At 43.2% G+C, this 26252-nt stretch overlaps 1 protein-coding gene across 4 annotated transcripts in view; it reads right to left on the minus strand.

Moving 5' to 3' along the window:
• The window catches only part of LOC126184525 (uncharacterized), a 922262-nt gene that overhangs the window by 515972 nt on the left and 380038 nt on the right, over positions 1-26252 (minus strand). For all 4 annotated transcript variants that reach the window (XM_049926925.1, XM_049926927.1, XM_049926928.1 and 1 more), the window contains 2 exons: positions 13917-14017; positions 4433-4565 (listed from right to left, as the gene is read on the minus strand). In XM_049926925.1, coding sequence (XP_049782882.1) covers positions 4433-4565; positions 13917-13926 — 143 coding nt within the window. In that variant the 5' untranslated portion in view covers positions 13927-14017. The remainder of the gene's footprint in view (positions 1-4432; positions 4566-13916; positions 14018-26252) is intronic.

Here is a 26252-nt window from a genome sequence, read left to right on the forward strand (position 1 = left end):
AAGGAAATTAACTTACTGAGAAAGTAGATGGTGATGAGATGGGAGATATGATACAACAAAAAGCATTTGGCTGGCACTGCAAGTTCTAAGTTGAAATAAGGCACCTGGAGTGGACAACATTCTCTCAGAATTATGAGATCCTTGAGAAAACATAACATGACAAAACTATTTCATTTGGCGTGCACGACATATGAGACCAACGAAATACCTTCTGACTTCAAAAACAATGTAATCATTCCAATTCTTAAGAAGACAGATGACAGGTGACTCACAGTTTAATAAGTCATAGTTACATAATACTAACATAACTTATTTACAGAAGAAGGGAAGAACTGGTAGATACCGACCTCAGGGAAGATCAGTTTTTATGCAAGAGAAATGTAGGAACATGTGAGCCAACATTGGAAAAAGTACACCTACATAAACAGCATTTGTAGGTTTAGAGAAAACCTTTGACAATGTTCACTGGAATATACTCTCTGAAATTAAGGTAACAGGGATAATATACAGATAGCAAAAGGCTATTTACATACACAAGCCAGGCTGCAGTTGTAAGTGTCAAAGGACATTGAAGGTACAGAGTGGCTGAAAAGCGAGTGAGACAGCGCTGTAGCCTATCCTCAATGTTATTCAATCTTTACATTGACAAAGCAATGAAGGAAACCAAAGATAATTGTTCTTAAGGAGTTAAGCTCAGGGAAAAGAAATAAAAACTTTGAGGCTTGCAGTTTTTTTAAGAGTAGTTGAACAGAATGCATGGAAAAGATGTTATATAATGAAAATCAACATAAGTAAAACAAGGATGATGGAATGTAGTTGAATTAAGTCAGGTGACACTGAGGGAATTAGGGAACAAGACACTAAAAGTAGTACATGAGTTTTTTCTATTTTGGTAGCAAAATAACTGATGATGGCAAAAGTAAAGAGGATATAAACTGTGGATTGTCTACAGCAAGAAAAGCATTCCTGAAAAAAAGGAATTTGTTAACATCAAATTTAAATTTAAGTGTTAGGGAGTCTACTCTGAGGTTATTTGTCTGAAGAGTAGCCTCGAATGGAAGTGGTACACGGGTGACACGCAGTTCAGACAAGAAGAGAGTTGATGATTTTTAAGTGTGGTACTACAGAAGAATGCTGAAGATTTGATGGATTGATCTTGTAACTGATGATGAAATATTGGCTAGAACTGTGCCAAAAAAGATATTTGTAACAAATTTGACTAAAAGAAGGGACTGGTTGATAGGACACATTCGAATTGTTAATCTGGTAATGGAGACAAGTGTGGGGTTAAGAATTGCAGAGGGAGACCAAGACATCCCACCACCATCATGTTGCGAAAATGAGCTTGTCAATGAAACACCTGAAACTGTGAAATGGTACCTGGACCAAAGGTGTCGAGTTCTCTCAATAAGTGCAGGATTGGTCTGACATCTTGGTATCTTCAAGGTAATGAAGGAGGCCAGATACCAATGCAGAGTTTAGCCATCCAGCCCCACATGTTCAGCAGGAAGGTGGATTAGTCATGTTTTGGTCACTGTTACATAAGTTAGTTAGACGCTGTTCGTCACTATTGACAGCAACTCAAGTTCTGTGCAATATCAGCGGGGTCCAGTCCTTCAGTCACTAATTCAGTGAAGAGTTCATCTTTCACAACAAAAATGCAGGAGTGCACAGAGCCCATCTCATGAATATCTTACTCCAGAAGGCACGAATCAACCTAATGGAAATGTTTACAAACCTGCAAACATGAACTCTACTGAGCATTCCTGTGGACAGCTGAAACTTGCTTTTTATCTTCACAGGAACCCTTCTCACATAATAAATGGTCTCAGTACAGCTGCCGTCAAAAAATAGGGTAGTCCTGAGCATCAAAATCTTGACTTCCTTGAGGATAGCATGCTAAGGAGATGTACAGGGTAGAGGAAAACTATACTGAATGTTACCCAGCAATAAAATTTGATTTCACAGATGTTCAAAGATGTGCATTTTCAAACAGACTGCCTTTATTTTTGTCAGTGTCTTGTTTTTATTTCACAGTACCCATTTCTTTTTAGTTTCATAAGGCTTATTCTTTTATTCCCTGTACCCACTGAATCTAAGCCAAAACACATTCACAGGTCTACGGAACTGATTAGAGCAGTTTGTATTCAATAAAATTATATGACCAATAAATAGTCATATGCATAACCTTCAAAACTGAATTTTTTACACCACTGTCATAAAATTAAATAATTAACCACATAAATGATATTTCCAATCAAATGATGTATACAACTCACAAGTCGGTCATCTAGCAGTTAGGATTTTTCAAAAGTGAAGTGAATTCCTGTAACGAGAGTATATTATGTTCAAATATTTTGAAACTTCCTGGCAGATTAAAACTGTGTGTCGGACCGAGACTTGAACTCGAGACCTTTGCAAAGGTAGAGAGTTCGAGTTTCGGTCCGGCACACAATTTTAATCCACCAGGAAGTTTCATATCAGTGCCCACTCTGCTGCAGAGTGAAAATCTCATTCTTCAAATATTTTTCTGGAACTAAACTAGTAGAAACACACTTAAATAATTTGTGTCAAATAAATGATTTCATTGTCTTCATTTGAAGAAAATAATAATTATTTTCTTATTAGTTCATCAACTCAAGCAACTGCCCTACATCACTACCCAAACTACTATCTGATCTTGTCACAGTCATGAAAAAGGAGATACCACTGGGTAATGTATGCAAAATGTTAGTATGATATGAAGTTTTCTGCTATGTACAGATGGCAAAATGTGATTGCAATGTTGCTAATTTGCATTTGGTTATTACAGTATATTCAAATTTCATGTCAGTTGTTTCCTAAAGTAATCTTTGTTTTCGAATTCACACCTAATTTATGGAAACCAGTGTATGTGCAGATAAACCACGCAAAAGCAGACACTAATGAAGCAGCCAACGAACTGTCCCACAAAATATTTTGTCTGATGCAGTCTCGGAGATATCTGCAATCTAAAATGTAAATGATTGAAACCAGTCATATTTAACAGCAAAAGAATGTACATTTGATCAACATTGCCACTTTTCTTAAAGTTTGACAATGAAGAACCATTTCTTCTTCATTTTCCTCACAAAAAGTAAATTTATTTGATGCAAAAGTATGCAGTTGTTGACTGATGCATAACTATTGTACAAAGATTCAACAGCAGACTGCTTAGATGTTTCTCTCTTCCCAAATGAATTCCAGAATGCAGAGTGATACAAGATATATATTTGTTTGGAGAGAAGAGTTTCTCATAATCCATACAAAGAGTGCTTATTGAGAAAATAGTCTCCATGTTTGGTGTAGTGTATTTATAACGTGATATGCTGAACTCTATTTCTCCACATGAAACTGTCACTGCACAGACCTGTAGAGAGAACTTCCTCGGCTCATCTATATCCTTATGCTAAACCAGTATGTAACCATTCTGCCACACATGATCACAATGACTGATCACACATTTTGTGGGTGAATATCTTCAATAGCAAACAGTTCAGTGTACAGAATAGTCAGTTCATTCTACCAACTTGAACCCCACAACAAGTTTTAGGTTCTCTCAGCAGAAGGGATGTTGCACTTCACAGTTTTGCACATAGAATTCAGTCAACTTCCAGTGGAGCCCCTAAATACTATGACTAAGAACACTACAGGTTGTTATCTGTTGTGTATTTCTCAAACGGCCTATAACAAGCCAACATCCATTTTCTATACTAGTATACCACAGATTACAATCACATTCAAAGTTCTAGAAGAAATTCTCAATTTAACTATGATTTCACATTTTATTTATGGTGTGTTACTCGCTGTGTCTTGCACTCCAAGAGAGGTACTTTACTATACTGTATGTTAATTTTATGGAGATTAGCTTTTTATCTTTATTTAACATGTGATAATTTAAATAAACCACTTGAGAATGTCCGAAGTCCAAACTCAGGCATGGGGAAAATATTACAGAGCAGTGCAGAAATGATCGGATCAGATCACAGTTTTATTATCCTCACAAAGCTCTGGAACCAAATGTGAACAATATGAGCTGTTAAAATGAGAAAATACTGACACTGACACACACACACACACACACACACACACACACACACACACACACACACACACAATTTCAAAACTACTACATGCTTTTAGTTACAAATCTGATCATTTTCTGAATTAATCACAGTTACAATTACGCAAAAGACTGATATAAGTGAAAAACTTCAGAGTATTTATTTCATACAACAAACTGCATTTTTTAAAGGGGGAAAAAGGGAAAAAAAAGCCAATTCATGTTGGCTGCAATTACTGTTTCCTCCAGACAGACATTCTAGTACAGATACACATTATCCTTTACACACATTTTATGAACTGATGAAGAATTAGAATTTGGAATTATTTCAGTATAAGACAAGGGTATTACCTAGATTTCTTTGTTAGGCTGTTATAGGGTCTCTCTGCCCTCATCTTCACATGCTCTGTGCCTTCTAGATTACCACTAGAGGGCTGCAGTGAAGAAAGGGAGAAGCTCATCTTCAGTGCAGAGTTTTCAAATCCTGGAATAAATACAAAGAGGAATAAGTGTCTCAAATGGGTATAAACTCACAGAACTCCTGTTGTAGTAAGTGCTAAATTTCTTCCATAAGTACATGTTCTGAAACAGAGAATAACAGTATGTCTACAAAATTATTGCAGGTTATTATTGTAATACACAGGTATAATTACAGATTTATGATCACAAATGAAAAAAAATTAAACTTGGGCCATACAAAATTTTCTGTAATATCATGTTTTAAAATACATATTATTTCAAGGACAAAACACATGTGGTGCTCCTGTTGTGACTTATTTACTCTATAGCAGAAGAAGAAAACATGGATCGCACATTGTCACTACTGATAACAACATGTCATGTGGTTGGTTGTGGCATACTTGTAAAGCACCTGCACCATTATAAATGATCCAATGAATTATCCTGGAAGCTCTAAGAGGCTGGTCACAAATGATGCAGTTGTCTATAAGAGCATACCTCTGCCAGAAGACTGTAGAAAATTGCCAGAAGACATTTGGAGATTTTATGATTGGTACACAGATTGGTAGTTGACACTGAATGTAAGTTAATGTAATGCAGTGCCCTTAAATAAGCACAGAAATCCAGTACTATACGATTACACTATTGATGACGAATCACTAGAAACAGTCACAGTTTTAAAATACCTGGAAATAACCATTCGGAATGACCTAAAGTGGAATGACTACATGAAACAGTAGTACATTCCTGGAAGAGTTGTGCAACATTATATTTCCTCTTACACACATCTCATGAAATGATCACATTGATGAATCCAAGAATTAGAGCAAATGTGAGGGTTCACAGACAGACAGACAGTCAGTCAGTCAGTCAGTCAGTCAGTCATCCCAAGCACCATTTGCAAATGGAATGGGGATGGGAGTTAAATAACAGAGGTAGCAGAAGTTTCATCTTAGGAACGAAATGTTAGTAATGGACTTGTTCATAAAATAAGTTTTTTATGCTGTAAGCCACAGTTTACTTTTTTTTTAATACGCTCTACATAGTAGTGGCAGATTTATTACTTAAAAAAACCTTCAGCAATTCAGCGTCACCCCCTTTTTGTGCAGAGGAATAAGTAATAGGGTGACAATACTCCATAAACAAACAATTAAGTACGAGTGGTTTCTACTTTCACACTTTTACGGAACATGCGTTCTGCAGCAGGCATTTTTAAATGTGTTACACAGTACAGCACATAGATCAATGGCCCAAAACTACATACTGTGTGTATTTTTGGAATAAATGCACTCTCTGGGAGATAGTTTGCCAGTCAGTCAATAGTTCCTGTATTGGGGGAGGGGGAGGGGGGGTATTTCTTAACACTAACACGATCCACGCGCTACTCCCTCAATGAATTTGTTTACTTCGTAATTGTTGCAAAGTGTATGTTAAAGGAATTCTCGCATGTTTGTGTGGCTGCGATTATCATTATAGCGGTACAAAATACCCCGGTCGTACACACCATGCTTTTGTTACCCATGTTATGTACCGCAACTGGACAATGAATAAGCTTTGTTCAGCATTCTGCATCGTTCTCTAAGAGAGAGAGAGAGAGAGAGAGAGAGAGTGTGTGTGTGTGTGTGTGTGTGTGTGTGTGTGTGTGTGTGTGTGTGTGTGTGTTTATTCGCTACATCCTTTCTTTTCCCTCTCTTTTATCGCTGCCTGTCGGTGTGTGCATCATGTTTATAGAGTTGCAACAGGAAATCTCGGGTGGTTGTGAATTTTGTATGTAGTTTTAGCGACTTACACAGTCACTGTCGCGCTGATGTTGAGACGGCTTTCTATCTCATGGAATGGTACTGTCGTATCGTCTTATGATTCCAAAATAATCATTGAGAATATTACACTACACTTCTTTGGAAACAAAACAATTGGAATGTACACAATTTCATTCGAAATGCAGAGATGAGACACCAGTCCTGGAATAACGAATGGATGTCAGGAACTACCCACGAAAAAACTCTCAGGCGTAGCTATATACCAGACAAATGTACGCAAATCCCACTTATATATAAACTTTTTTACTTCTAGTCACTATTTCCTTTTTAAATATGGTATGCGTTTCGACCGGCAGACACACCTCGTATTTATGCCCACTGGTAGGTGTCCTGTTACGTTTGATCAGATTATGTATGCAAAATGTAGATCACACAGTGCACTGCAAGCAACTGAAAGGGGAGCAAGTTCTTGCACGTGCACTGCCCAAGGGCAGGAGATATATGCTACCCCTAACAGAATCAATGTCAGCAGCATCGACCATTCCACGCTCGTACTGCACGTGGGATCTAATCACGTCGGCTGTGGTTGTTTCCGTGGTGTGTCGACAGTTGGATGAGGGTCACAGCATACCACAGCGCGGTGATTTAACTGACGGCAGCAGCCGCAGCATCTGTCAGCACTTGCCCTGCAGCTGCTATCGGCCTTTGCACGAGAGGCGCAAGCGGTCACGCAGGCAACGGCAAACAGCGTAGTACATTATAAGTGTTGTTGGGTTTAGCCTACTCTGACAACGTTCAACGGGGATGCTGGTTCGACCCTACACCCTACGCAAATGCTTTGAGGAAGTAGCGCGTGCATCCTGTTACTAGGCCGGTGGAGCAGTAGGGGGTCTAGAGTGGTATTCGTTTAGGTAAATAAACGTTTCTGTCCCATTCACATTCAGCGGTAACTGTTTAAAAAACTGGAAGTTTTGCATCTACGATAATCTTCATGTGTGTTTGAATGACGATCTCTGAAAACATTCCTGGTAATGTTGTCTGATGCTAGTGCAAGCTCCTTACAACAACTACATTTGTTTTATGTATGTACAAAACGTGCTCTTCATGATAAAAAATGATTAAAAATTATAATGCTATAAAACGTCAGAAACCGTTTTTAACAAACAAATATCTTACTTTTTTAGTTTCATGCCACAGCGCTGCCGGTGTCTCGTGTCAACTGCTGCGTTTTTTTTTTTTAGTTTTTTTTTAACGTTACTACACAGGTCAACAGGGATCCAAAAACGTTCCTAAATAAACAGACCATGCAATATGCAATCTATCTCGCCTAGAGTGTTTTAATTTCCTGCTGGTTTTACAATGGGTTTGATATCATAGTGCCAGACTTATCTTAGGCAATTATGTTTGATTGTGGCAAACATATTGGGTCATAAATTATAGTAAAAATAACTAGTTCCTAAATAGACACAGCACAGGTGGCCTACACAGGGAAAGGGGCGATGGGAGAGGAAAGGTATGACCTTGAAAGCGAAAGGTGGGGGAGGGAAGTCATAAATCACTGCACGAGGATTGGTACAGCCACCATACTGCTAGTATCAGCGAAAGAAGTGAAAAATTTATCAGAACAGAAAACTTCCAGGGCAGCATACAAATTTTATTCCAGGAAGTTCATTATGCAATTATCTACAATCCGCTAAATGGTGACGATCGAAGAAAATATTATGCAGTCAGATTTGCCAGATCTCGACTATAATTGAAATGGCGAAGCGATTACCAATTATCTCCAACAGTTGTGGGGAAAATGTTAATCTGTTCATTTCTCTAAAAGCAAATAAATTTGACGATCGGAGGGATCGACCTTTTAAGTCGTGTCACGAACAGCGGAAATTCTGATGGTACTAAAAATATACAGGTTGTCCCTGAATGAACGATCAATGTTCACGGCCATGACAGGAACGATCATTCGAAGCAAAAAAATTCTAGTAAACATGGGCTCTAAAATGCATAACTTAAGAGCTATGAGCGCTTTTTCATCTTCGCTAGTGTGAAACATCTCTCGTCTACTGAAAAAAGAGCTCATAGTTCTCAACGTTTGCACTTCATAGCCTATGCTACTGGACCTTTTTTCTCTCTTTTTTTTTTGGTCCATACTACCACCTCTCAAAATATGGAAAGCAAAGAGTTTGCAGTAAATGAGATTCGTTTCACAATATGGAAGACTGAAAAATGCTCACAGCTCTCAAGGTATGAATTTAGATCCCATGTTTGCTACACTGGTTGCTTTGAATTATCATTGCTGATATATCCCGGAATACTGACAGTTCCTCCTGGGCACCCTGTATAATCACATGGAAAGGAACCTTGGGTAATTAAATGAGAGCTGTAAGTTTATTTCATAAGAAGTCTCCTTCGCGAACGATCTGCTGTTCAACGATTTGTAACACTTGAACGAATTATCGAGTTATGGTCAGATTGGACGATCGTTGTAAAACTGAAATCGCTGAACGTGCAGATGAAAGGGCAACCCCTTGACCTGTTAATCTCAGAGAAGGAAGAGTAATTAAAAAAATCTAACTACGAATTGAATTTCCAGGCGCTCGGAAATTTGTGCTGCATTTATTGAGATGAAAGGCGACAGAAGAAGAAAAGACTAAAGCAATTATGGGTAAAACAGTATATAAATAACACAGGCATAGAAACACAAATTGGCGGCAATATTCTGTTTGCAAATTTCAGGAGGTGGTCACAGAGAGATTTTCGAGCTTCTTCTTGGGAAACTGCATGTGATAAGGCTGGCAACCACCGACTTACGTATTACTTTGAGCTATTTATTTCGCATTTCAAAACAAAATTTCAGTGATTATTCATGAAACTGAGAAAATATTAAGGGAGGTTCTTAGTCGTTATGCAAAGGTTAATTTGACGTTCAGTACGTCATTTAATTTAATTTAATTTTATAAAAAGCTGTTTACAAAACTTCAGTCAAAATATAACACACACACACACACACACACACACACACACACACACACACACACACATGTATAAAACTTCCTCGGACTCGAAAAATTCGGAAATGTCTTAGACCCCAGAATCAATTTCAATGGAGGTCGTGTTTTCCAATTTTTTGCTTCATCAATGTTCTTTATTTCCATTTCTAGTGGTTTGTTGAGGCGCTTCACCAAACCCTTCTTTTCTTTTGTTCAGATATCAGGCTCCGCAACTGCTGTGCTATTAATGAATGTTCCTCCACAGGTTTCATACGCACTGTTCATAAATTTGTAGGCTGCTTCTGTGTTTTCCTACTTCGAGACTGACATTCTTTACAGTAATATGATCGGAGTCTTCATTTAATACCTGACGCTAGGGTATCAAATTTGTATCCGTATTATTTTTGAAGCGGCATTCCATATTACTCGTATTAGTGTGTAATCATATGTAAATTTCAGCGTGCGTCCTTCGAAGTCAACAGACATTATTACACACAAATCGCTTTGATGCGTAAACTCAACACACTAAACAACAGAACACACATGAACTCCAGCTGGCTGTCGTCTGCTAAGCAGCCCTAGAGATTCCCACCGATTAGGTGAGCAATTCAATCTTGCGCACGCCCTCAAATAAAAGAAATTCCATATGCACAAATACGCATGCGTGCTTGCGCTGTTGGAAATTTAAGCGTATGCGCAAAGTTGATAAAAAAGAAAGACATCGCGTGGACGCATCTTTAGGAAGATTGGTTGCAGGCAGCAACTCTGTGTAGCGTCATGTGCCAGCGTTGCGTGCCAGTGTTGCGTGGCGGGAAACCCGTCGCTCAGGCGACAGCATTCCGAATCCCGCGCTGAGGCGCTGCGCAGGAAAGCACGTAGGAAAGCAGCACGCACCTGCCAGTCCGGGCCAGAAGGCGCATATCTCGGAAGCCATGCACACACGTGTGTGGGGGGAAGGAGGTGGGGGTGGAGTGGGGAGGCGCCACAGCGTCAACTGACTACCGCACTATAGCCCCATCTCTCATATATTATTCGCCTCTATGTTTCCCAAATATCCCACTGATGTCGATTCTGTTGGCTCTTCCTCGAGACTGTATTATACTTCGGCGGCAGATCTGCGGTGTCAGTTCGCAGGCTTCGGGTAGGACTTTGCTCAGGTGCCTCAGAATTCTAATTCAGATATCCCCGTACACATACTCGATCATTGGATTTATTCCCTGGCAAGTCGGAACAGTGTCCAGAACCGGAAATCAGCACACACTCCGCTGCTGGGTGTAAATAGATTCTGAAAACAATCCCCCTGGCTGTGGCTAAGACTGCGGTCACAGTGGCACCGACATCCGTGGATCCGCCGACGACCGACATCAAATCAGAACGCCACTATGAACGCGGTCACACTGTAGCCGACCCCATCGCCCAAACGTATTTACTTCGGACGAGATTCGGTACAATTCAAATCAGTGTGTTTTCGTCGATCAAATCGACCGACGTTCTCACATATGGGCTGTGAGAAACTGCTTAATCCAAGAATGAGTGAGTTTGTGGCATCCTGATGATAAAACTATCATAACCGGAATTAGCTCAGAATCTATGGACTGAAATCGCAGGTTTTATTGGAGATCACAAGTAGGCAAACCCTTTATCGGAAATTCTAGGCGTAAATTAAACCTCAAAAAATAATTTGTTCAAGTGAGAAGGATGACGTACCATATGCTTAAAGTTACTGCAGTGGATCTTTTCTGGGTTATGGTAGGTGGACATTAGCTGTCTACAATTTATTATTACTTCTTACTGGCGTTTTATGTCAGAAGGCTGGCGATTCTGTACAAGAATGGGTTTGCAAATGTGGTGCAGCGTGTTTCCACTTTTTAGTGCATCACGTCTTCTGAGTGTTTATCTTTCATACGTATGCTAAATGGCAATCAAAGACTTCAAATAAATTCAGCAAAACATTGTTTTTGTGATCTTCCTTTTCAAGTCACTATTAATCATCTTGAGTATGTAAAGCCGAAGACTCATACGTGAAACACGTCCCGATAACGAAAGCTAATTTCGTATACTTTTAGCGGTGTTATTCGAGCACTATGAAATTATACGATATTCACCTTAAAAAAGCAGTTCTGATCCCAGTAACACTAGACATGACATTTCGTTATTTGACATTTAGCGATTGCATCTTTCCAATATTAAAGTCTATACCACTATCTGAAAAGTACAACTTCACAGTTTTTCTATAATATGCTGGATGCTATTTACGACGTCCTAAAGACTAATTTAAAAGCTAATGTCTTCACTCTTGCACCTAAGATACTACGATATGTTAAATTTATTCTATACCGAATTTTGGAGCTATGATTTGGGCACGTGCACTAAAAAGACAATGATTTTCTTTATTAAAAGCTACACTCAATCTGAAATAATACTGCCATAAGAAACTTTGTTACTTCCTTTCTCAAATCCACTGAGCAAATGTTTAAAGAACATTGAAGTTTCCAATATTAGAGTCTGAATATACTGCCAGTACTGCATTAATTTTCATTATATTTACAATAAAGCGAGCTGCTGTGAAACCACAAATCTACCTTTCATTAATTAAATAATGCTTGCTTACCCACATGCAAATTTTATCCGTGCACCATATAATAGAAAGAGCATGTGCTTTCACTACGTAACTTAATCATGATGTGCTTACAACCTCATTGACAAAACCTTCACACATCGAAGTGGCACATCCTATCAATGTAGCATAATAAACCTTATTCGAAAGAACATGTTTAGGAGAGATCCTTAATATGGTGTGTCACTAAAATCACATATTTTCGTAATATACACGTTTAATATGAAAAACATGAAGTATGGCATGTTAGATTGACAGGTAGCGGCTCCTCCTAACGCAAATCGGAGATGGGAGAAAAAAAGTGGTATCACAAAGTTAAAGCGTTTTTAACTTTTGTGGAGTGGCGTTTTTTACTTAATGTCACATATTCGTAGAACTTTTAATTCCAGGCACTGGTGACGGAGGGTACAGCACTCGCCCACGTCTTTTCGATACAGATATAGCTCATTTACTTGCATTCGGCCTCTTTTTAACAGGATACTTCGCACTAAAGCACTTCATAAATAGAACAGATTCTAATCTAACCTCGTTGACTCCTCCACAGACTGACGGAGATCGGACGCACAGTGACCAAGCTCACGGCCGATATTATCGGGCGACCTCTGGTGCCACTGTGAATGCAGGCTATGCCGTGGCTCCACAGTATCCTTTCTTCCTGGTTTGCCAGTCCAGCAAGATGTGCTGGTGAACTTCTGCGAAGTTTGGGAAGTCGGAGACAATTTGGGAGGGTAGGTCGTCAGTCGTTCTTTAATAGCTCGGTCAGCAGACCACTTGCCCGCAAAAGATCCCAGGTTCGAGACCCGATCCAGCACACAGTTCTAATCCGCTAGGAAGTTACATGGGGATTTGTTGTCGACAACGCTGACTCATTTTGAAGAAACTGTGACGTTCATTCACTGAACACTACACAGAAAAACGATCTGTACTTGGATAACACTTCCCCTTAAGCACTATGCAGAAAGGTGTACACTGCTCAGTAGGTTTCATTTTCAACTGACTTATAGCAGAGCTGAGAAAACTTGAGTAATGAACCCAAAGTCTTCAAATAAAAGTTGAAAGGTTACCTTGTGGCACGCTTCTCCTATGATTTAGAGTAGTTCTTCAGAGTAATTGACAACTTGTCTGTACTATGTTATTTATTCGTGTACACCATCACATTTTCGAGTTTTACAAATTTCATATTTTTTAATTTTGCTTATCAGCATTCTGTGAACTATGTATTTACTCGTTCCATTACCACGCAGCTTTGGCTTCTACGATTCCATCGAACCAATCAAACAAAAAGTAAATAAATAAATAACGGATAACATCTCTCTTTTCCTAACAAGTACTATCAGGTGTATGAGGCTTGAGCTTTTAAGCTAGTACTTGAAATATGACCGAATTTGCAGGAACTAATTTAATGGTAAAAAAAAATTGCCAATGTACGTGTCCTTAGAAATGATAGGCAGCCTAAATTACATATAACACAACATCATTTCATGATTCAGCATTCCGTGCCCTTCAAAACTGCCAATGGAAAATTGAAGGCAGAAACGAGTGTTATCTGGATAGATTACTCAAAATGATGACTTTTCTGTACTTTTCTAAATCGAGCATTTAACATACACAAACTTAAATATTGATTAAAATCATCTATCAAACGAGGAAATAATTTCGAAAGTGATAAGCACGAATTCTTTCCCTAGAAGAGCGACAGTTTACTCGTTTGGCTCCATATATGGCATAGGATACAATATGAAACTAGCAAATAAATATCATAATGGCGAGCTCGCGACGGAAACGCAGGAACCAGTGTTGAAATAAGCCACTAAATGAGTTAAGTTCATTTGATGCACATTATTTACCATTAAACAACTATCTACATTTGCAAAGAATGATCATCAAACTGCTTTAGCAAATGAGTACATGTTTTCATTAAAATATCTGCTGAAGTGTGGGATACGTAAAAGACAGAAGCAAGCGACCACACGAATAGATACACCGAGCAGAAAGGCATGCACGCGTACCTGTGGGCATCTTGCTAGTTGTTATGGCAGTGTCGGAACGACAGCGCCGCGCCGCTACTCGTTCAACATGGCGGTGGTTCCGATGACGGCTGCGGCGACCACTGAAACAAATTATTTGCACACTTTAAGGCGCTGTTCTGCAGCAGTTGCATTCTGCTGTTTACATTAAAACCTGACGTGATACAGCAGCTTTCTCCATCTAAGCCGCTTGTGCCCGTCCTTCAGCTTAAACCAACCGGAACCTGGATTCATTAGCTTCTGCAGAATTTAGCCGACACGAGCTAATACAGTGTGCAGTACACTAGATATATAAAAGCTGTGCGAACATGTAGCAAGCGGCAGTGCTACGGCTGGAAGAAGCGGCTACACGGCGAGTTTCTGCGCCACGTGAGTAGCGGCATGGGAGCGCCAACTGCTGTCGCTGCGGAAGGGAACAGAACGTTTCAAGGCTGGCACTGACTCGCCTTGCAGCCCAGAATAGTCGCTTCTAATGATAACGTAAGCCTGGAATGCTGCAAATGGTGTATATAGTCGACAAAGCGGGTGCTGCGCTTGTGAATGCACAACACACTAAAAGATCTACACACAAATGCTAGATTACTAGCCCAGACGTAAAATCTTTTTCGTTATCTGTGCCACCTAATACTGTCAGTCTTTCCACTAACACATCGTCTGCATTAAGAAACATGAAAAGAAATTACACCGTTGCCTTGTGGAGTCGTTTGTGGTATTGCGAAAGCTTTAATTACGCTTTCAGCTGTCATATCGCTTGCCAGAAGTAATTTATGAGAACAGTATTACCAGTAAAACGGCACTAAAGACTGTTAGTAGCAGGTGGCAGTCTGTATGTTAGGATATAAAAGTGCGAAGTACATTTTTGTCGTTTCATTCTCAGTCACACGTTTGCAAATTGAGCACTCTGTAAGATAACAAGTAAATCTTGGGTTAGATACCCTTTACGTCTTGGTTGAAATATTTTCCTTAAATTGAATTGTTGCTGAACATACATTTAGCACAGCGATAGTCGGTAATTTAACATATTTGCCTTCAATCTGATATCTCGACACTCGTCTAGTCCGTTTCGGCAAGTGTTTACGTCCCGCCAACATACATATCCAAAACGAAATAATCTTCCAGTAACGTGCGTCATCATTAGGGAAAATGTGCTACTATTGTTATAAGTTTTGAGGATCATCGAACATCTTAAGCTAACTACATCATGGATCGACACTAGTGTTTCACAAATTCTTTTTTCGTCGTAAGTCTACAGTTCCTCCCTTCGTAGTATAGCGCTCTCACTTCTCTAAAAGAGAAAGAATCCTCCTTCCACAAAACAATGGAAAGTACTTCACAAGATACATGCTAGTCATATTCTTGTAATAACAGAAACTGCTTTTCTTTATACTTGCTTCAGAAAAAAACCTATTACATCAGCATAGAAAGCGAACTACTTCATCGAAAAGAACAGCGGAACCAAGTAGTTGTCTTTACTGAAGGCATTTACACTGTATTCGTTCGGAGTGATTTGGGTAAATAGCGGGAAAGATAATCACAATGTGCGTACATGGATTTTTACTTTGGCTCCTCAGCTGAAAGACTGCATTTTTACCGTTGTAATGATATCTACTACCGAACAACCGCCAATGTTTGCCAACATTAGGGTCTTCGGAATTAACCATGACGGCCAACCGCGAACAGTTGTGGCCCGGACACATGCCACATTTTCATCCATAAAAATTCCATCGTTGTTTGGAACAAGAAGTAAACCAATGCCTAAAAATGGTCTCCAAGTAGCTGAACATAACCATTTTCTGTCAATGATCGGTTCAAGTGGATTAAAGGTCCCGGTCCATTCCATGCAAACACAGCCCGCACCATTATGGAGCCACCACCAGCTTGCACAGAGCCTTTTCGTGGTGTTGCGCCACATTCGAACCCTGGCATCAGCTCTTACCAACAGAAATCGGGACTCATCTGAACAGACTACGGTTTTCCAGTCGTCTAGGCTCCGACCGATATGGTCACGAGCCCAGGAGAGGCACTGCAGGCGTTGACGTGCTCTTAACAATGGCACTCGCGTCGATCGTATGGTACCACAGCCCATTAACGCGATATTTCGCCAGAGTGTCCTAACGGATATGTTCGTCGTACGTCCCACATTGATTTCTGCGATTATTTCACGCAGTGTTGCTTGTCTGTTAGCAGTGAAAACTCTACGCTAATGGCGCTGCCGTAGGAAGTTAAGTGAAGGCTGTCGGCCGCTGCGTTGTCCGTTGTCCGGTGACAGGTATTGCCTGAAATTCGGTATTCTCGGCAAAGTATTGATGCTGTGGATCTCGAAATATTGAACTCCCTAACAATTTTCGAAATGGAATATCCCATGCGTATAGATTCAACTACTATTCCGCATTCAAAGTCTTAATTTCCGTCCTACGACCATAATTACGTCGGACACCTTTTCACATGAATTACCGGAGTACAAATGACGGCTCCGCCAATGCACTGCCTTTTTATACGTTGTGCACGCGATACTACCGCCATTTGTAAATGTGCATATCGCTATCCCATTACTTGCGTCACCTCAGTGTATATGCCTCTTTACGCGCCCTCAGCTGTCTTAATTTATTTTCATGAAGCCTAGGGGAGAGAGGGTGCAGCAGTATGATCACAAAGTCTTCCTCGAATGTAGGTTCTCTACCTTTACCCAAAGGGTTTTCGCAGAAAAACATCGCCTTACTTCTAAAGCTTCCTATTTAAGTTCCCCCAGAATCTCAGTTACATTTGTATACGTGCTATAGCGAACTGTTACGCCAGCGCGTCTCTGAATTCTGTCTATGGCTGCAGACGTGCCTACTCGATGAGGACTACAAGCTACGAAGCATTACTTTCCAATAATACATTGTCGGATTAGTGTTCAGTATGGGATTTATTTTAAGAATGCATTTCACTTTTCAAGAATTCTTTCGACTAATCTTAGTCTTCTATTCGCCTTCCCTCATACTGTCTTAAGGTGGTGATCCTATTTCACCCAGTTTCTTACAACTGCCCCAAATATTTGAACGATGTGATCCTCCATATGTTCGCCACCAATCTTGTAATCTGCTACTATCGCGTTCGTTCTCTTTGTTACGGACATTATCTTGCACCTACCCACATTTAAAGAGAGCCTATACTCATTACAACAAGTACGAATTTTGTTCAAACCTTTCTGCATTTACTTACGATCGTCCAACGACGAGACTTTCCTGTAGGTAACAGCATCGTCAGCGAACCCACTTGACAGTGCTGGAGATCCTATCTGATGAACTTTTTATGTATATCGAGAACAAAAGGTGTCCAATTATGTTTCTTTGGCGTTTCTGTTGAACATTCGTCATTCGGCATAACCTACGGGTTTTTATTGGTCAAAACATTGTATAGCCAGTCGTATATCTACGAAGATACTTCTTATGATTGTGTCATGGTTACGGATCGACGCCTTTCGCAACTATAGGAAGAGAAAATGTACCTGTTCACATGACTTTTACTGCTGAAAGATTTCGCTCACGAAAAACCAAGCTCTGTTCCACACGTGAGGTTTGTTCTGAATTTGTGCTGATTGTCTGAACTTACAAGGTTCTCTGTTGTCTTTAGTAATATTAGTCTTTAATTCCATGCAGACTGTCATTTAAAACTTCCATTTTCAGGACTGTTATCAGCGTTGTTAGTTGAAGTTTGAAACTTAACTGAAATATCCAATGCATTTTGTCATAATCATTCTTCTGACTGGTTTGTTGCGGTCCGCAGTTCCCTCTGGTACCATAGAGGTTAATCTTTGATGCCTTAACAGATGTCCGATCATCTTGACCATTCTTCTTGCCAGTGTTTTCCAGGTGTTTCTGTCCTGTGGAGAACCTACTCATTCTGTATCCTATTTCAGTCCACCTGATTTTCAGTATTTTTATGTATCGTCACATCTCAAACTCTTCAATACCATACAACGCTGTGCTCCAAATATACATTCTCATAAATCTCTTCCTCAACTTAAGGCTTATGTTTGACCCCAGTAGACTACTCTTGGGCAGAAATACCCTCTTTGTCTGTGCTAGTCACCTTTTTATGTTATCCTTGCTTCGTCCATCAAGGTTTATTTTGCTTCTTAGGTAGCAGAATTCCGTAACTTCGTCTACTTCGTGATCACCAATTCTGATGTTAAGTTTCTCGCTATTCTCATCTCTCTACTTCTAATTACTTTTGTCTTTTCTGGTTTATTCTCGATCCATATTCTATACTCATTGTACTGTTCGTTCCATTCAACAGATACTGTTAGTCTTAATTTTCACGATAGTAATGTCATTAGCGAACCTTATCATTTATATTGTAAGCTGTATTCAGCGCTCTTCGTTAGAAGTTGTAGGTGCGATCATAGGTCATGAGATGTGCACAACGAAATCCGCTGCTTCAAGACAGCTGAGCGGCTAGTACTTATCTTCTGTTGCTTTGTTTTCTTCCATTTGCACTTTGTTCCCAGATTCTACAGTTTCGCGCAGCTTCCTTACGTAATTGTCTCTGTTGCCTTTTAATTAAGTAAATACGTTTTTATGGTGGAAGACATCGATATTTAGTAGCTTGTAGCTTGATAACTACAAAGCTTATATGCTGCATCACTTCCATCAGTGTTCCGCAATAGCAGGTTTACAGAACCAGTTACACATACGCCTGCTCTCTATCATGTACACAGTTCAAGTCACGTTTGCCTAGAAATGCTTGAGGGCTTTGAAGCACGTCCAATTTCAAATTATCAATTACAATACTGATTTCAGCTATATGTGTTTACCACAATTCAATACAGGCGTAAAAATTAGTACAGATATTGGTGTATCTTTTAAATAAATCAGACGTTACAATATCGGTGCTTAAATATGGAGATACAATTTTACGAGCTCTTTTTGGAAAAAAAATTGTATAATTTCACTAGCGTGTAACATTCTGAGCGACCTGGTCATCATTACAATTTTATTATACCTGTCTAAAACATGTGGTGTTTCTCGTGTTATTTAATTTATTTGACTGTAGAAAATTAAGTTGAGTTTTATAAATGACATGGAAGTGTATCAGTTGTGTTTTGGGTATGTTGTTTACGACGCAGTATAATTCTTACTTGCGTTGAATAATCCTCAATCTAGCAAATTTGATGAGGAGTGAGTGTTTTTCCACATTCTCCATCGTCTGAGCTGTCTAGTGAGATACAAATTTCAGAGAAGGTATATAATTTACGTAATATGAAATTTCGTGATTTATGTGCTTCTTGAACTTTGATGTTGCTTTCATGTTTTGTTGACTTTGAAGGTTAATAACGAGTCATGGTTTATAATAGACTAGATTGGGTACAATTATGCTTTCCTGTTGATTAGTATTGCATTATTACGTAGTTTCAATCATCGAAGAAATTTTGGCTCGTCATCAAAATGTTCAAATGTGTGTGAATTCCTAAGGGACCAAACTGCTGAGATCATCGGTCCCTAGATTTACACATTACTTAAAATAACTCATGCTAAGAACAACACACGCACGCACGCATGCGCGCGCGCGCGCGCGCGCGCGGGAGAAGGTTGGTTGGTTGGTTTGGGGGATGGAAGGGACCAGACTGCTACGGTCATCGGTCCCTTTTTCCAAAGACAAAGAACATCCACAGAGAATAAAAACGAGGAACAGAATAGATCACAGACGATACAGAACAAGAGAAACGGAGACAAGGACAAGACAAAACGAACTAAAACCACACAGAGTGTGACAGTGGTTGGCCGACCATAGAAAGAAAAAAGGAAAAGCCAACCACTTAGAAACACATTAAAAGATCAGTTTAAAATCATAGGCCAAAGGCCAGAATCAAAACAAAAAATAAAACAAACACTCAGATGAAAGAATAAAAACTCCCTGCCCTAATAAAACGTAAAACTAAGGCAGCCATAACAGGGTCATCGGATAAAACGGCAGGGAGCGTATCAGGCAGCGCAAATGTCTGCCTGACCACAGCTAAAAGGGGGCAGGCCAACAGAATGTGGGCCACCGTCAAAGCCGCCCCGCAGCGACATACAGGAGGGTCCTCCCGGCGAAGTAAATAACTGTGTGTTAGCCGGGAGTGGCCAATACGGAGTCGACAAAGGACGACTGAGTCCCTGCGGTTGGCTCGCATGGAGGACCGCCACACAGTCGTCGTCTCCTTAATGGCACGGAGTTTATTGGGTGTAATCCGATCGCGCCATTCAGCGTCCCAAAGCGCAAAAACTTTTCGGCGGAGGACCGCCCGCAAATCAGCCTCTGGGAGGCCAACATCCAGAGATGGTTTACTCGTGGCCTCTTTCGCCAGGCGGTCAACATGTTCATTGCCCGGGATACCGACATGACCGGGGGTCCACACAAAGACCACAGAGCGGCCGCAACGCGCAAGAGTATGCAGGGACTCATGGATAGCCATCACCAGACGAGAACGAGGAAAACACTGGTCGAGAGCTCGTAAACCGCTCAGGGAATCGCTACAGATAACGAAGGACTCACCTGAGCAGGAGCGGATATACTCTAGGGCTCTAAAGATGGCGACTAGCTCAGCAGTGTAAACGCTGCAGCCAGCCGCCAAGGACCGTTGTTCGGAATGGTCCCCTAGAGTTAGCGCATACCCGACACGACCAGCAACCATCGAACCGTCGGTGTAAACAATTCCAGAGCCCTGATACGTGGCCAGGATGGAATAAAAGCGGCAGCGGAAGGCCTCTGGAGGGACCGAGTCCTTCGAGCCCTGTGTCAAGTCGAGCCGAAGGCAAGGGCGAGGAACACACCACGGGGGTGTACGCAGAGGCGCCCGGAAAGGAGGTGGAACAGGGAAAAACCCAAGCCCACAGAGAAGCTCCTTGACGCGTACGGCGATGGGACAACCCGACCGGGGCCGACGGTCTGGCAGATGGACGACTGACTGCGGGAACAGGACACGATAATTTGGATGCCCGGGCAAGCTTAGAACATGGGCCGCATAAGCGGCCAGCAAACGTTGGCGCCGGAACCGCAGTGGAGGTACACCTGCCTCCACTAGTACACTGTCCACAGGGCTGGTGCGGAAAGCACCAGTGGCAAGGCGTATCCCGCTGTGGAGAATTGGGTCCAGCACCCGCAACGCAGATGGGGATGCTGAGCCATAAGCTAGGCACCCATAATCCAGGCGAGACTGGATTAACGCCTGGTAGAGCCGCAACAGGGTAGAGCGGTCGGCGCCCCAGTGGGTGTGGCTCAAGCATCTCAGAGCGTTTAGATGCCGCCAACACGTCTGTTTAAGCTGCCGGATATGAGGCAGCCAAGTCAACCGGGCATCGAAAACCACCCCCAAAAACCTGTGGGTTTCCACCACAGCAAGGAGTTCGTCGCCAAGATAAAGCCGCGGCTCAGGATGGACTGTTCGGCGCCGGCAGAAATGCATAACGCGGGTCTTGGCTGCCGAAAACTGAAACCCATGCTCTACAGCCCAAGACTGCGCCTTACGGATAGCGCCCTGTAGCTGACGTTCAACAGCTGCAATGCCAGTAGAGATGTAATAAAGGCAGAAGTCGTCAGCATACAGGGAAGCAGAGACAGAATTTCCCACGGCCGCAGCGAGCCCGTTAATGGCTATTAAAAACAGGCAGACACTTAAAACAGAACCCTGTGGCACACCGTTCTCCTGGACGTGGGTGGAACTATAGGAGGCTGCGACTTGCACGCGGAAGGTACGATACGACAGGAAATTGCGGATAAAGATCGGCAGAGGGCCCCGAAGACCCCATCCATGAAGCGTAGAAAGGATGTGATGACGCCATGTCGTATCGTACGCCTTCCGCATGTCGAAAAAGACAGCGACCAGGTGCTGACGGCGGGCAAAGGCAGTACGGATGGCCGACTCCAGGCTCACCAGATTGTCGGCGGCGGAGCGGCCTTTCCGGAACCCACCCTGAGACGGAGCCAGAAGGCCCCGAGACTCCAGTACCCAATTTAAGCGCCGGCTCACCATCCGTTCAAGCAACTTGCAAAGAACGTTGGTGAGACTAATGGGACGGTAGCTGTCCACCTCCAGAGGGTTCTTTCCAGGTTTCAAAATGGGGATGACAATACTTTCCCGCCATTGCGACGGAAACTCGCCCTCGACCCAGAGACGGTTGTAAAGGTCGAGGAGGCGTCGCTTGCAGTCCACTGAAAGGTGTTTCAGCATCTGACAGTGGATGCGATCGGGCCCGGGAGCGGTATCAGGGCAAGCGGCAAGGGCACTCTGAAATTCCCACTCACTGAATGGAGCGTTGTAGGGTTCAGAAGCGTCGGTGCGAAAAGAAAGGCTCCGACGTTCCATCCGCTCTTTAATGGAGCGGAAGGCCTGGGGGTAATTCGCAGAAGCGGAACTCATAGCAAAATGCTCTGCTAAGCGGTTTGCAATGACGTCGGAGTCAGTACAAACTGCTCCATTCAGTGAGAGCGCAGGGACTGGCAGGGGTCCGATAGCCGTAGACGCGTCGAATCTTGGCCCAGACCTGCGAAGGAGTGACATGGAGGCCAATGGTGGACACATACCGCTCCCAGCACTCCTTCTTGCCTTGGCGGATAAGGAGGCGGGCCCGCGCACGCAGCCGTTTGAAGGCGATAAGGTGGTCGAAGGAGGGATGTCGCTTGTGACGCTGGAGCGCCCGCCGGCGATCTTTAATCGCTTCAGCGATCTCAGGCGACCACCAAGGCACAGCCTTCCGCCGAGGGGACCCAGAAGAACGGGGAATGGCAGATTCGGCGGCAGTAACGATGCCGGTGGTGACCGATTGAACCACCGCATCAATGTCATCACTAGAGAGAGGCTCAATAGCGGCAGTGGAGGAGAACAAGTCCCAGTCAGCCTTATTCATAGCCCATCTGCTAGGGCGCCCAGAAGAGTGACGCTGTGGTAGTGACAGAAAGATCGGAAAGTGGTCACTACCACACAGGTCGTCATGCACACTCCATTGGAGAGACGGTAAGAGGCTAGGGCTACATATTGAAAGGTCAATGGCGGAGTATGTGCCACGCGCCACACTGAAGTGTGTGAAGGCACCATCATTTAAAATCGAGAGATCGAGCTGCGACAATAAATGTTCAACGATGGCGCCTCGACCTGTTGCCACTGACCCACCCCACAGAGGGTTATGGGCGTTGAAGTCGCCCAATAGCAAGAAAGGTGGCGGCAATTGGGCTATCAGCGCAGCCAGGACATGCTGCGAGACATCACCATCCGGTGGAAGGTAAAGACTGCAGACGGTAACAGCCTGTGGCGTCCACACCCGAACAGCGACAGCCTCTAAAGGTGTGTGGAGAGGGACAGACTCGCTGTGCAGAGTGTGAAGGACATAGAGGCAGACGCCACCCGACACCCTTTCATACGCTGCCCTGTTCTTATAATAACCCCGATAGCCACGGAGGGCGGGGGTTCGCATTGCTGGAAACCAAGTTTCCTGAAGAGCTATGCAGAAGAAAGGGTGACGGCTGATAAGTTGTTGGAGCTCAGCTAGATGGTGGAAAAAACCGCCGCAGTTCCACTGGAGGATGATATTGTCCATGGCTGAGAAAGGCGTGAAAGGACTGGGAAGGCAATTTACGCCGCTTGTTCACTCACTGCCACCGATTCAGTACCCGTACGAGAGGCATCCATGGCGTCTGAGGGACCAGCGAGATCAAGGTCCTCAGCGGACGCTAGAATCTCGACTGCATCCTCAGACGCAGAGCGCGAAAGGTGCGGTGGGGTTGGCGCCACCGCAAGTTCTGTGGCCTTAGAGGTCTTTCTCTTGGACTTCTCTCGCTGAACCTTGGGTTGCACCGGCTGGGAAGGCTTCACCGATTCAGCCTCCGGGACAGAGGAGGATCGTGAAGCCCTACGCCCGGCCACTGGTGAGGACTTATGCCACTGGCGGCCGTCATCCTTCCCGCTGGTGGAACCCTGGGAAGGGAGGGTCCCAAGGGAACTCTTACGGGCGAGAGTAGCCGAAGAAGTTAGACGCTTCTCCGGCTGAGAAGCGGGGACGGACGTCCCCGACGGGTGGGAGGAGGTTGCTCCTGAGGTAGGTGGTGCAGGAGCAACCGGTTGGGTAGAGCCCCCCACAGGCAAGGGGGCAGGAGGAGTCGTACTGCTTATCGAGCTGGCTGGAAGTCCCGAAACTGATGGGGCTAGCACAGTTGTCGTAGCAGCTGCATAAGATGATGTCATTCTCACAGGATGGAGTCTGTCATATTTCCTTTTGGCCTCAGTATAGCTCAGCCGGTCCAGGGTCTTATATTCCATAATTTTGCGCTCTTTCTGAAAGACTTTGCAGTCAGGCGAGCAAGGTGAATGGTGCTCCCCGCAGTTGACACAGATGGGAGGCGGGGCACATGGAGTATCGGGATGAGATGGGCGTCCGCAATCTCGACATGTGAGGCTGGAAGTGCAGCGGGAAGACATATGGCCGAACTTCCAGCACTTGAAGCACCGCATCGGGGGAGGAATATAGGGCCTGACGTCACATCGGTAGACCATCACCTTGACCTTTTCCGGTAACGTATCACCCTCGAAGGCCAAGATGAAGGCACCGGTAGCAACCTGATTGTCCCTCGGACCCCGATGAACGCGCCGGACGAAATGAACACCTCTACGTTCTAAGTTGGCGCGCAGCTCGTCATCAGACTGCAAAAGGAGGTCCCTATGGAAAATAACACCCTGGACCATATTTAAGCTCTTATGTGGAGTAATAGTAACGTTAACATCCCCCAACTTGTCACAAGCAAGTAACCTGCGTGACTGGGCGGAGGATGCCGTTTGTATCAGTACGGAGCCAGAGCGCATTTTAGACAAGCCCTCCACCTCCCCAAACTTGTCCTCTAAATGCTCGACGAAGAACTGAGGCTTTGTGGAGAGAAAAGACTCCCCATCAGCTCTCGTACAAACTAAGAATCGGGGCGAATAACTATTACCTCCATCCTGAGACTTACGCTCCTCCCACGGCGTGGCCAGAGAGGGGAACGTTTTCGGATTGTACTTTTCAGCATTAAACTGAGCCCGATAACGCTTAGAGACTGCTGGCGGCTGGCCGCCAGCGAGAGATGATGTACCACGCTTCATTGCGGGTCATCCGCCCTGATGCCACCTACTCCGACCAAGGGCCCTCCCCACGGGCGCCACCCAGCCGCAGCAATAGCCACCTGGCAGGATGTCCATTGCCGGGAGTCCTGATGCCCCAGGGAGACGGGCATCTACTCCTTGGCATACGTGGGGAGTTAACGGCGCAGGCATCAGTAGAGCGATCCCTGTGTTGTCAGGGGGCTACAACCAAGAGGGTACATGGCGGCCCCACCACAACGGACTGGCTACCGTGCTGGATCTTAGGTGCAAAACTGTCCAAGGTCGTCGTCGCAGTTAAAAGAAACACTGCAGAGTGCAGCGTGGGAATCGCATCCAGGGACGTATCCTCGCCCAAGAGATGGAAAACGAGCGGAACACTATTGCAACGACGAAAAAGCCGGCTAAAGGTCTCAATGCACGACGGATACGGTGCACCACGTAAGGCGCCCTTCCCCAATTGGCTCGCTCTTCGGAATAATTTAGAAAGATGGAGGTCAAACCCGAGAGGGGACCATCACATAAGGCCGAAACATGTGAGACTCCTTTTAGTCGCCTCTTACGACAGGCAGGAAGACCGCGGGCCTATTCTAACCCCCGAACCCGCAGGGGGAGCGCGCGGGAGAACTCGAACCTCTGGCGGGAGGGGCTCATCATCAAATGTCACTAACTTGGAAAGATTAATTTGTGTTTTACGTTAGTAAGTACATGTCATTATTGAGAACGTTATTATTCCAGTTAAGAGTGGTTAATCTTCACAACATAGCGAAAAAACCTCAACTGAAGTTACCAATTCCAAGTCTGACCGGATTTGTTGCTCAGTGACCAATGTGATTATGAAGTGCAGGAATCGATACTATGCGAAAAGTGTTACAATATCCTTTCACCCTGACTTTCTATCCCACTCTTTAACCTTTCTTCTATTTCAGTTATTCTTTCTTCTACGTATAGATTGAATAGTAGGGGCGAAAGACTGCAACCCTGTCTTACACCCTTATTAATCAGAAAACTTAGTTCTTGGACTCCCAATCTTATTGTTTCCTCTTGGTTCTTGTAAATATTGTATATAACAATTCCTTTTCCTACAGCTTACTCCTATTTTGCTTAGAATTTGGAACACCTTCTACCACTTCACACTGTCGAACGCTTTTTCTAGATCGACAAATCATATGAGTGTATCTTGCTTTTTTTCCTTCACTTTTGCTTTCATTATCAAGCGCAATATAAGA

The sequence above is a fragment of the Schistocerca cancellata genome, chromosome 4 (assembly GCF_023864275.1).
Source record: "Schistocerca cancellata isolate TAMUIC-IGC-003103 chromosome 4, iqSchCanc2.1, whole genome shotgun sequence".
In the NCBI taxonomy this organism is placed as follows: domain Eukaryota; kingdom Metazoa; phylum Arthropoda; class Insecta; order Orthoptera; family Acrididae; genus Schistocerca; species Schistocerca cancellata.